Source organism: Cygnus atratus, chromosome 9 (assembly GCF_013377495.2).
Source record: "Cygnus atratus isolate AKBS03 ecotype Queensland, Australia chromosome 9, CAtr_DNAZoo_HiC_assembly, whole genome shotgun sequence".
Classification (NCBI taxonomy): Eukaryota; Metazoa; Chordata; class Aves; order Anseriformes; family Anatidae; genus Cygnus; species Cygnus atratus.
In genome coordinates, this window is record NC_066370.1 from 5,317,483 (window position 1) to 5,330,514 (window position 13,032).

Here is a 13,032-nt window from a genome sequence, read left to right on the forward strand (position 1 = left end):
AACGACTCAAGCTCTGTTATTCTTCATCTTGTGAAGCTGAGCTGCAGTTTGCTAAGCTGATGCTGAAATATAACAAGGACGTTTTTGTCCCATTTTTTCCAGCTCTCCCACCCCCAAAATTGTTGGTGGGCCTGGTGCCCTCTCTCATTCACTGGCCTCCCAGTTTCCAGATCGTGTGGACGAGTCCTGAGCACTGGTGGTGTACGTGGGTGCAGGATGATGTGTGGGACCAGAAGTTCAGGGGGCCCTGACCACTGCATAGGCCGCTGTAAATTTTGAGTTTTTAAAAAACATGCAGGTGACTGTGAAATTCCAGCATTTTCCTTCCCTCTTGGTTGTGACCTATTACACATCTCAAACGAGGCACAAAGAAAACTGAAGTACAGGACAGTAACTATCAGCTAAAAAAAATTTATAAACAATACAATTTGGCTTCAGCACACCCTTCTTATATTCTCTGTTTTACATTATTTTCATTTCAAATAAGTATAGTCCTACCACATATAAGAGAAATTTTATTTCCTGCACTGCTACAGTTTTTAAGCATAATGGTCCATGTAGACCAGTGGGCAAATATTATATCCTAAAGTTTCAAATAATTGCCATCTTTATGCTTCATATCTGATCTTTAACAAATGTTATTTTACACAGCGCAATTATACTCCAGGATGTAAAACTCTGAGAGCAATCCTGAACCTTTTAGCAGAGCTAGGTATTTTCAGGGTGCATGGACGTCTAGATTCTGATCTAAGTAATGGCACAAATCTGAAGCAATTTCCTTGAAATCAGTACGATTACATCAGCACAAGCCCCATAAAAGTGGGATGAGAGTCAGGCCTTTATTTCTTTTCCAGTCAGCTCTAAAGATATAGTATTTTCCATTTAGTCAAATGAAAAGAACTGTAAAGGGATAGAAAGAAATGATAGAACTAAATTTTATTATTTAACATATGGGAAACTTGGTTATTTTTTTACCATGAGCATATGCAGGAAAAAGAGCTGAAGTAAAATGGAAAAAATTCATCTCAGGTGTTGTGTCATGAAATCCAAGGAAGTGACATCAAAGATTAAATCTGGTCCATTTATTTTCAAGCTATGTTCTTTAAGTATCAGATTTTATGTCTGGAGTTTAACGTGAATTTTAAAATACCTTTTTTCTTTTGGTAAACATAAAAATGAATGAGGATCCAGAAAACCTTATTCTGTTGCCTCGGTACCAACATAAGATCCTGGCAGTGGGCACTGACATTCTGTTGAAAGTTTTGGGCCTTGAGCATGGAGAAACGGCAGCGGGGGTCAGGTCACGGTGCACACCAGCTGTGCTGCGTCGGCAGTTTTAGCCAAGCAGAAGGCTCTCTTTTGCCCATGGACAACCCATGGCTTGCTGACCATCAGAGAAGGCTTGCTAGTCAAAGGAAGGTCATCTGGTCTGCTGGGTCGCACTGGGGTGATCTTAATTTTCTGTTGGGAATGGCCAAGAGGCAGTGTAACTTGTTCCTCAAGCGAAGGAGAGGCAGTGCGCTCACTGCCACCCATGGCATTCCGCTCTCTAGCTCAGGTGAGTGAGAGAAGGCCGCTTCAGCCACAGGAAGGCTTCCCAAATTTATGGGAAAAAGAACTAAAGGCCTTGTTTGGGTTAGCAGGAGCTAAGAGAGGAAACATGTCAAGCAGAGGCAAGGTGGGGACAGTGGGAGAGGTGCTTCCAGGCTGCCTCATTCCCTGCTGGCCCCAGCGAGGTGCCCTGGACGTCCTTGGGGCATTGAGGTCTCCTTTGGGGCACCCTGACGTGGGTGAGCCCTTCTGCAGGGCTGGTGTGCTCTGGAGGATTTACCTGGACCTTCCAGAGCCTGGGAAGTTCAGAAGAGTGTGGGAGGCTCAGTACGAGTAAGACGTGTATCCGTCATGCTAGATTTTGTTCCAAGTCCAAAACTGAAAACCTTTTTGTGGGAAGAAGTTAACTGGAACTGCTGAAGTTTCTTTTCATGGGTTATTTAAGCAGTACAAGATGTTGTTAATTCTGAGTTTCTTCCATGTTATTCAGGAAAGTATGTCTGATTATGTAAATTAAAAGTTGCTGCTTAAAAATATTTTGCTTGAGAGATTGCAAAGGCAACACAGTAAATGAATTAAGATCAGAGAGTCTTGCTCAAGTGAGAAGATCGCGTAAGCAACCACATGTGTTATTGAAAAATGCATATTGTTTACAACGTATTCTTACAAGATGCTTAAATATTTCACTTTGAGGTTTGCTTGATATAAAATATTGCATTTCTTCAAGTTTGTCTCACAGACTGGGCTCTAAGCTGATTTGCAGCTACATGCAGAATAAAACCACTATGCCATCCCACTGTAATTTTGGATTTAATTTGGTTACTTTCCGTCTTTTTAAGAGAAACAAGAGAGTTTTCAAACCAAAAGGCATTGACTGCTTACCTAATTAAAAATGTATCCATCTGCTGGTTTGGTGGCTGACTTGTTATTCAAAGCATGCGGATCTAAGTAGGTTGATTTATTTATGAAGACCTTATGACACTGAGAGATATGCACTGAAAAACATGTAAAAATAAATGTGGCTGCAGATGGGTAGATACACATAGATCTTTATGGGGTTCTAAATAACAGATAGATTTTGGAAAATAGGCTTTACAGGGAAGCTCCTTTTATGTTGCTTCCACGTGTTTAACATTTAAAGCTGAAATAACAAAGCAGCCAGTTAACGTGTTGCGAGATAGCTCTAGACTAAATATCCTATAATACCTTTTAAGGTGCAATGATTTGGTTCTGAAAGCTTTGCGCAAGTGATACTCTTCAGAATATGCTACGTTTCAGCAATGTTTTATTTAGAGAACACTTTAAAGTAAATTTTAATTAAAGGAGAAATCATTAACGCTCACAAACATCATGCATTGGAATCATGGTAAATGCCGTCTTTGTATATTTAATTTCATTGGTGTATTGGTAAATCTCTACCAAATTAAGTTTCGTAGTAACTCTGCTCAGTTCTGATGGACTCATTCTCTGTGCTATGAATATCGCTGCAATCCTCAGGTAAGTAAAGGTTGTTCATCTGTTTACGGGCGCTAGGAAGTTCCCAGTGTAATGAAACCATCATGGGATTTGCACGTGGGGTGTAGAGCTGCTGGTATTAAATCTCACATCATTACTGCTGCAATTCCACTGGCATGAGCTGGCTTCCTTAACACAAATGGAATAATGCCCACATTTTGTATATGACACTATAGCAAAGCTGAATTTGTAGGTGGTCTGCATTGGCCACCTGAGAGGGAGGAGGAAAATGGAGAATTACATGGCTGGGAACAATGCTGGAATAGCTTTACAGCCTCTCCTTCTGCTTACAGCACAGTTTCAGATGGGTCCTTCTCAGTTTTTCTTCTGTCCATGTGCCTGGCTACATGTTTATTTGGATTTTGTACATGTTTGCATGTGTGTTCACATTCATATGTAAAGCAAGTCCAGAAGAGACATGCGGTATTCCTTTATAGACCACCTGATCACACTGGTATCCTCTCAAATTGAAACCATCTTGCATCAAGCAATGAAGTTGCTTTCAGCAGAAATGTATTTTGTATTGTACCGTGCATTGACAATCGTGCTCAGCTTCACAAAAATGTATTTCTCTAAGCCCAAGGTCAGTTTAAACTGGTTCCCCAGTATATGCATTTTTAAATTCCCTGGCAATCTCTTTTTATTTCCATGTCCAGACAAGCATGTGGGTTTCTTAGTGCCAACAAAACATAGAAATACGGTTTGTATGTAGATTTAGCCAGGGAAGGATATTAGACTGAGCTGGCTTTTGGTAGGAAGCCATTCTGGCTTTTTTTTTTTTTTTTTTTTTTTTTAGGAAAACTCTAGAGATGTTTGAATAATCCTTATACTAACAGATGTCACCACTGGGAATCTGTTTTACTTTTACAGCTCTTTATTGGAGTGACTTGCTGGCATTTTTGGATATTTTTGAACAGTGGGTGAAACTCAAACAAGTCTGCATTGTCTTGTGCTTTGATCTGTCCCAAAGATATATTATGATGAAAGTTTCTGATAGAAATCAAGAAAAGAAAAAAACATACATTTCACCACGCATGCTCCTTTTGTGCAGAAGCATTGTTTTCTGCTTCTATAAAGAACGGACAAAAAATTTACCAAGGGTCCTTGGCTTTTGTTTCCAACACGCTGCAAATGGCTGTTTTCCTGGTCCTGGGCAAGCCCCTGAAATGGGGGACAAGGGATCGCAATGGGTCAGGGCAAACAGTTAGTCACACTCCTCCTTAGAATTGAGCCCATTGTTCCAGTAGGTTAGGCGAGTTTTCCACTGCTAATTTTAGCTGATGTGAGGAACTGTGGCCAGTGTGGCAACGTGAGTAAAGATCGGTGGTGGTGGTGAGCATGGGAGGTTGCCGAGGGGAAGGGTGGCAGTTTTGTGCCGTACCAGCCATAGCAGTTGCACATTTCTCCCCAGAGATGACATTTTTGCTGTCTTCCTCAGGGTACTGTGAGAGAAAATATTTTGGAAAAAAAATGTTGTTGGAAATACCAGCTACATATGTATTAGGAAAGTGTGACAGTAGAGTGACTCAGTAAAGCAATACCGGTGAGTGATTTCTAATGGAAAGCTAGCCTCGGGGTCGAGTCCAGAGACGTGTTCCTGCACCCTGCTGCTGATATGGACCTGTGCACAGGAAAATCTGCTGGGGTTTGGGGCTGACTTCCACTGACGGAATGAGGTGGTTACTGCTAAGGAAAGCTTGGGGCGGAATGGGACTTGGCAAACAGTGTTGCAACCAAAGAGAAATTGTTTGATGGTTCCAGTGGTGTAGGAAGTCAGAGGGACTAATTTGTATGTCATAAATTAGAAAAATTCTTCAAATGAGGTCCATGCCTGCGTAACACAGGATGCAGGTACAAACCTGAGCATTTCTTTTGTTCTAATGCTACAGGGATGCTCAGCTCCCTAAGAGAAGGCTTGAGATGTGGTTGCGCTAGAAGCTGTACAAGAGTATCTCCATATATGACAAGAGCCAGCAGATAGGTATAAATAAAAAGAGAACAAGGAAATGTAGTGGCTGTGTTGCCAGCACAACAAACTTATTCTCTGAACACTTCCAAAATCAGTGGCAGTACTGAGGAAAATAATGGTTGCCATTTTTTTGATGTAAAATCATTTTTTTTCCTTTTCATTGTCCTTCTTGCAGGTTTTCATTTCTATATCTTGCTTCATATGAAGTTAATTTAGAATTCGCAATATTCCGCCATAAAATCAGTGTAAATATTGAGCTAGAACACATGCACATGCATGTACTCACTTTCCTCAGCTAATGGTTCCCCTGGAATACAACAAATCACTTCTTAGATAATAAATGACCATTCTTTGGTACCTGCAGCTTCTCCATAACAAGGACAGAGAAATGCAAGCCATGCGTCAGATTGAGATGAGCTCAGCATTATTGCTTTCAGGTTGGCCAGCCTACAGACCATGGGTATAAGGTCCCATAGTGCCTTATAAACGTTACTGAATGAAGCTGTACTTCTCCATCTTCTTTGCAAGAGTGGAGCGATGCCTGCAGATCTCTCTGACCTGATATTTATTTAGCATCTCTGTTTTAAGGCAGGCATTTGAGGTAATCATCTCCATCCAACTTCCAAAGTTTTGCTGTAACGGCTGCTTACGATCTCTCAAGGAATCTGTCCAAAAGTCAGAGTGCAGCCCTTCTCCTGGGTGCAAACTCCCAACCTTTATCTTCTCTTGTCCTGGGAATGTATCAGTCGATCCTACATTCATGGCAGAAATGCACAAATGCTTTCCACTTTTTAGAACAAAAAGCAAGGGTTTTATATTTCCTTCTACAGAAAGACAAAGACTCCTCCTCTGCCCTACTACTAAAAAAAAACACAGTAAAAAACAAACGATCAAAAAAAAGCAGTTGTTTTTATTTCTTACTTTACACACAGAAACAATTTCCTTCTATACGGTTGCAAAAAATTTTGTTCTTCATAATGGGTGGACTTTCTGAGAGAGCGTGGTTTACTTTGAGTTAATTAGGATTTACACTCTCTTAGAAGTGCCAGAAATCTTCAGGGCTCTGTAGGGAACCTGTCTCTGGTACAACTTGATTGGTACCATTATTGCATAAATAATCTCTGAAAAGATTGCTGTCTACAAACACACAGAATAACCATGAATTAGAGCTCTGACATGCTGTTCTTTAGAATATTTTACCAAAAAGACGATTCAGAGACTTTGCACTAAAACTATCTTTACGTCTGAAGGCATGTATACAGAATGTTTACTGGTACAATAGAAGTTACCCTGTACTTTTTTTTTTTCTTTAATAATGCCTGCAGTAAAAATGGTTAAAAAAAAATAAAAAAATAAAAAAATAAAAAAAGAGATCTCAGTATGAAAACAAATCTAGAACATAGTTGTTTTTCATTTATATTAATTTTAGATTTATTATGTTCCACACAAAGGGCCCAGTTCTGCCTACCTACGAAAGTTTCATAGCCAAACTACTACAAAAATTGGACTTCACCTTAGAACAGGCCAGAATCCAGTTCAGAAATCTTAAACTGTGACCTTGTTCTTGTCAGAGGAAACCCATGTCCGTCTGACTCAGTCCTTTCCCACTGCAAAAAACGGGTGTGAGCTTTTAAACTGGTCTGGATGTAGTTTGCAGTTCCCTGTGCTTAGACTCCAGCTTTACCCTTCACGTTCAACCAAGGTTCCTCTGAAATGGCTGCAGACCGATGCCCTGCACTGTTTGGCCCGGGCTGTTCAGCTCACCCTTGTTCTGTACGACTAGAGCAGCTCTTGCAGCCGCCCCATGGCGCAGTGTGAGCAGCCTCCTCCACAGCCTCCCCGGCGGGTGCCCTGCTGCCACCAGCCCTGCGCCTTCACCCCGCAGATTCCACGGGCGGGACACTGATGCTGCGCCCAGACGGTTGAAGATGAGTGCGGAGTGCAGCTGCCGGGGGCTGGCAGCACAAAGCTGGGGATATTCGAAAGCATTTTGTAACAATTAAGGTATCTGCAAACCGCCACAGCTTTAAATAACCTTTCAATGAAACGTGCGTGCGCTCATTCCTCTCCGGGTTGCCAAGCATCTGCGCTAGCACAGCAAACAACCGGCAGGGCCGTGCAGTTATTTGCACGGCTTTATTGGTCACACTTTTCCATGAAAAAACTGCAGTGTGCTGCCTGCCTCCTGGTCTTAATGAGGCTGGCAGCCGCAAGGAGCTAAGCCAAGCCTTACCTTGCGGAGCTGGGCACTTGTATTTACAGTGTTTGGTCTGCTTATTAGGTGAAAAGCTGGAATACCTTCTTTGACATTCTGGGGCATTTCTTTTTTTTTTTTTTTTTTTTTTTTTCTTTGCTAGGTCTCTGCTGCTTTTCAGGTTTTACGTTTTGCCAGTGCCCTTTAATGCTTGTTTATGTTCAGAAGCATGAACTGCATCATAAACACTCCTGTTTTGTAAATATTTTTGGTGACGGGATTTCCTTTCAGGGACCTGTAATAGCATAGTGTAAATTTTAGACTAACTGGGAGACTTGATTTATGTTGTAAGGAGCAGTGTAACAACAGCTCCTGCTTCAATTGTCATTAAAATCCTGTTACATTTCACTTATGTTTATCTGGCTTTCCTTGGCGGTGTTGGTTAGAAAAGGCAAAAAATCTATGTGTCTGTCTGTCTCTATATTGTCAAGTCGTCACATGTGCCTTGTCAGAATAAATACACTGTCACAGTCCCTGTAATCAGCATAAAGGCAGTAATAAATAGCAAACTATTGTGATGATGATCGTGGTTAAGAAAAGGAAGTGTACGTAATTTGCAGTGCCTAAAGCTCACTTTTTGCAGAGTGGATTTGCAAATGAACTACAAACCTGATCCTTTCCTTACTGAGGTCAGCTGCAAAACTCCTGGTAATCCCACCCGAAACAAAATCGTTCGGCCAGCTCAACGCGTGTAGAAACGCGTATTGCCTTCCCCTAGCTGGTCTCCTGGTGCGGCTTTTTGCATTACAGACCGCAGCTCCAGCTAACACAAACATCACCTGAGTGAGGAACCAAATCTCGCTCACGTCGTGCAACCAGCTGTTATTCTCCAAGAGCTAAAAATGAATTTTGTCAAGCAATTTATCTGCAAATGTTTTATACTCACAGGTGCGCTAAGAATTGCTAACTCCGGGCAGGGAAAGGCTGCCCCCCACACCTGCAGGGGCCAGCCACGGCCGCTGCTCTCGGTGCCCAGGGGTGTGTGGTGCCCTTGGGTGCCCAGGCCGAGCGCCTCACTGCCCACCCGACTCACCCTCTTTTCCAAAGAGCTGGCTGCAGCCTCAGCCGGGTGGGAGCAGTCAGTGGGCTCGCATTTTTTGTGGGAAAATGCTTTTCAGAGGAGCCAGGTGAATTTTTCCCCGCAGGCTGTGGAGTTGAATGCTAAAGGAAGATTGTGAGCTGCCTCCCCCCGCTGCTTCTTTGTCCTCCTTTTTTTTTTCCCCATCTCAACCTAGTGCTGGGCCCCAGGAGGCCCACGAGCACACAGAGCTTCCTACTGAGGTTGTCACTTGACTGACAGCAGAAAGCTTCTGGGGAGATGGACGAGCACGAGTGGGTGGACATAGGAAAATGGAGAAAGAAAAGAGAGAAAGGAGCGGTGTCCGGCAGAACCCCAGCCCTTCTGGGCAGCGAGGCATCGCAGTGTGCGTGCTGGGTCGGCGACTGGGCCAAACGTAAAGCAGCTACTGGTGCACAACGTGTGTGTGAAACAATTCTGTCCAGCAGAAACTGCTGCTAGAAATGCTGTTGGCTGCGGGGATGCGCTCAAGACAAACCACGTGTGCCAGTGGCCAACTTTTGGTACGCTCGTCTATTCCCTTGGTGTTTAGGGATCCAGTAGGATCCAACGCTCAGCCTGGCGTGGCACGTGCTGAAGGCGCAGATAGGTTCACATAGGCTCCAGGATGACAAACAGACGAATTTCTGTCCTTGGAGCTGTGCTGAATTGGCCCTTGGCGTGGTGTAAGCGGGAGCGTGGTGTGTGGAGGTCGGGTCAGTCCCCGTGGCAGCTCCCTGTGCCCGCAGCGGGTGGGCAGCGGGACGGCTGCGCCCTTCGGGGCCGTTAACAGAACGTAAGGGGTCTGGCGGCTGAAGGAGCGATTTAAGGAATAACTTTTGATGTCGGGTACTTCGCTGCAGCGGGGAGTTACTTGGTGAAGCTGCGGACAGAATTTAGGCCGAGTATCGATGACATCTGTCGAAACCAAGCTGCGCTTTTACGATCCGTTGAAATGACGGAAAGTATGGAAATTGTGCTTACTTTGGCAAGGCTTCTTAAAAGATCCTTTTCTTAGAGCCAAAACGTAGCGGGTTTAGTAGAATTGTGAACGTTTCATTTATTACATTTGCAGCTGATTTACTTTGTGTTTATTTTACGTGAAAAATTTTAACCAGTTAAAATCGCATCGATATACCAGAGATATTTCAAAGGGTTCCAAATATCTCGAGCTTTACGACAGGTGACTTCCCTGGCACGGCGACCACAACAACCTGGCCCCAAAAAAGGGACTTCTCGGGGCTCCGCAGCGCTCAGGGGCCGCGCCAGGGGGCGGGCCGGGACGCCCCTCACAAGATGGCGGGCGGGCGGCGCGGCCCGGCAGGTGGCGCTGCTGCCAAGCGGTGGGTCCGGGCGGGGCGGGGCGGGGCGGGGCGGGGCGGGGCGGGGCCGCTCCCGGTGCGGGTGGGCGGGGCGGGGGGCGGGCAGGGGGCGGGGCGAGCGGCGCGGGGCGGGCGGCGATTGGCGGCGGGGCGTGACGGGCGGGCGCTGCCCCGCCCCCCGGGCCATGCCGTGCCTATGCCCGCCGCGCGGCCCGCGGGCGGCGATTCCGCTGGGAGGGAGCGGGCGGCGGCGGCATGGCGGGGCTCCGGGTCTGCGCCCTGCTCCCGCTGCTCGTCGGCGTCTGCGGCGCCGTCACCGGCTCCCGGGTGTACCCCGCCAACGAAGGTGAGGCGGCGGGGCCCCGCTTTGCCGGCTGGAAAGTTGGGGGGCGCGGTTTGGGGTCCCGCAGCGTTGCTTCGGGGTCCCGCAGGTTGCTTCGGGGTCCGTGGGCGGCCGGGACTGACCGTGTTGTGTTTGTGCCTCCCTCTCCGCAGTTACCCTGCTGGACTCCCGCTCGGTGCAGGGCGAGCTGGGCTGGATAGCGAGCCCCCTGGAAGGAGGGGTAAGTCCCGCGGGGTACGCGGGGGGTTGGGGGGGTCTGGGGGCGCCCCTTGTGGGCGGCGGTCGGGTTCCTTCTTCCCCGGGCTCCCCAGGGAATCGCTCCTTGTTGGGGAAACTCCACGCTGCCCTGGATGGCTCCGTCAAGAGCCGAAGGGGCAGAGGAGGGGCTTTGGGGTTAGCAGAGCGGCTGAGGCGGGGGTTTAGGTGCCGGTCTGGACCGAAATGCCGGCGGGAACGCCGTCCGCCCTGCAGTCATCGCATCCCCGGGCCGGGCTGCGTCCAGCCGGGGCAGCGGGACCGGTGCCCGCAGAGCTCGTGGCCGGCCGCGCAGGTGTCGCGCCGGGGGCTGCCGGCAGCCCGTGTTCCCCCGTCCCAACGGGCAAACCCAAGCGCCCAGAGCTCGGCGGTGCAGCACTGGGGTCTCCTGTTACGTGCTTTTGTAAAGAGATGATTCGTAAGGGGCTGCTTGAATTCGCCGCTCGGTTGCGATGGGATGCCGATAAGGCTCATGCATAGGTGGCTGGGGCTTGGAGCGGCTTTGAGGGAGCTGCAGACGAGGCAGCTCCGCTAATTTCGCCCCGTGTCGGTGTCGGGGCACCTCACTGCCCTGTGCCCCGTCCCGCGGGGTGCCTCCGTGCGAAACTCCTGGGAGCACCGGGCTTGGACGGAGCTGGGGGGCCCGGGGGAGCCTGTGCTGCCTGGGCTCTCCTGAGGCTTCTTAATAAGCAATTAGGAAGGCTTGCTCTTCCTTAAAGTGAATGATTTAAGAAAAATGCCAGCAAAGCACCCTAAACGGTAATTTAAAAACAAAAAAACCCACCCAACCAAGTAACAAAAACTCAAATCCTTTTAATATTAAATGAATAAAGCAGCTTAGTATGCTCAAGGGAAAGTAACTAAGTGAAGCTGATTGAAAAATAAGTGCTGAGAGATCGGGACCCGTGCACAGCAAAGCACTGGGTTCTTCAGGAAACCTGCAAATTTAGTTTTGTGTGTGTGTGTTCCCACTTGTAATTAGATGGAGAGCTAAGGAAACAGCAGCGGGTGGAAGGAATCCGACGTTGCGTTGGCTGGTGATGCATTATGCATAAGCTCTGAATAGCCATAACATGGGAGAAAGGGGGATTGTTCTGCTCCCCCATTGTTGTTCTGCATGAACTTGATACAGCCCTGGCTCGGCAAGCCGCTCTGTCCCCAGACCTCGGCGTTTGACAGGGGACTGGCAGGGCCGCTGCTGGCAGCAGGCGTTTGTCCTTGTCTTCGGATGGGGTGGGAAGGTGCAGCCCTGCCCTAAGGAGAGCATCCCTAATCCTGTGCCCCCAAAAGGCCAGGCATGAGGACGGGCTCTGTTGTGGGGCTCTCCAAGGGATGCCCGTCCTATACGTCAAAACAGGACCCGGTGTATAAGTTTTATTAAGTCAGTAGCGAATAGATGACCGGGGACAGCTGTATATTATTAATAGCTGTTGGTTTCTCCCTCCCCCCCCCCCCCCCCCCCCCAATGCTTCCTCTGGAAGCTCCATGCAAGCTGGAGAAGGAAATGTGTGCTCTTCTTGTGGACGTGACTCGTTTCACTAAACCTACATACGTGTGTTCTATTTTTAAGCCAGTAGTGAAAAATTTAAGAGTACATGGTCTGTCTCTGAGATGCAGTGCTTGGAAAGCATTTGCTTTGACTTCATATGCTGCAGATTTATTTCAAGCAGCAGCAGTGAACTCTTTTCTTTATCTTCCCGGGAAGGCTCTGTCCTTTGGAGCCAGTTTTTCTTGAGCTGCATGCACCTTTTTGTGTCTTACAAAAGATATTTTTCTAGATCTGTATATACCAGGCGGTTCCTGCGGTGCGAGGGTTGTGTGAATAAGAAGGGCTACAGATAAACGTAGTCATTTAGCAGTGACTAACTGTAATCAAATATATAGGAGCCCTGGAGGAATTAGTGAATTGCATTATAAATATAATTAATGATTTACTCTTGCATTTCACAGTTGAAAAGCAGGTTTTGTGTCCAGAATGTTTTATTCTGCATCATTAAACCGTGGGAAGAGTTGAATTATAAAAGTTAACTTTTTCTTTCAAGCTGAAATTACAGCTCTGACCACATACTTAGTTACAAATCATTTGCAGTGGCTGGAAATTTTGGGGCTGTGGTCATTTTCAGCTCTGGCAATACGATGCGCTCGGGTTTGGTTTGTGTATGTGTGCTCCCGAAATGCGAAACGCTTCTGCTGGGAGTTGGGCGTGTTGAGAACCCGATCCCAGACTTGCTGAATTTAGTTGTAGCCTGCCCATTGACCTCAGCGGTCTCTATTGAATCCTAGAGCGGCATCCTCCATTGTCTGAACGTAGCAAAGGAAATCCCATCAACAAGTATTGTTTCCCTCTGCTTCTTCCTTTCCCTAGTACCACACACAACAGAGGTAGCGTGGACAGTCCGAAGATAGGCGGAATGGCAAGTGATGGATCATAAGGACAGTGCTGTAGCAGTGAGCTCCGCTGTGGCAGCTGTAAATTAAACAGCTCTGTCCTCTTACTACAATGTGTTGCGCTTTACATTGATAGATGACTTTTTAAGATTTGTTTTTTCCTTTTTCTGTGAAAAGGAGTGACACGCTATCGAGTCCCCCCCGCTTTTGCTTTAATTTGCAGTTATCTCGAGGCAGTAAATAAAATATTGTTCTCTCTGCTCCTAGTGACTCATGGTGCTAACTACTGTCATCCTATAAACGGATTCAGCTAAGCTGGAATCTTTTTAAGTAAAAATCACTTGCATAAGAGCAGTCCTTGTGAGAAGAATGCAGGAT

General features: G+C 46.7%; 1 protein-coding gene across 1 annotated transcript in view; it reads left to right on the forward strand.

Moving 5' to 3' along the window:
- The first annotated feature begins 9,890 nt into the window (after positions 1-9,890).
- EPHA4 (EPH receptor A4) overlaps positions 9,891-13,032 on the forward strand; it is a 99,240-nt gene continuing 96,098 nt past the window's right edge. Inside the window, exons 1-2 of the mRNA XM_035544722.2 lie at positions 9,891-10,014; positions 10,164-10,231. Coding sequence (XP_035400615.1) covers positions 9,924-10,014; positions 10,164-10,231 — 159 coding nt within the window. The 5' untranslated portion in view covers positions 9,891-9,923. The remainder of the gene's footprint in view (positions 10,015-10,163; positions 10,232-13,032) is intronic.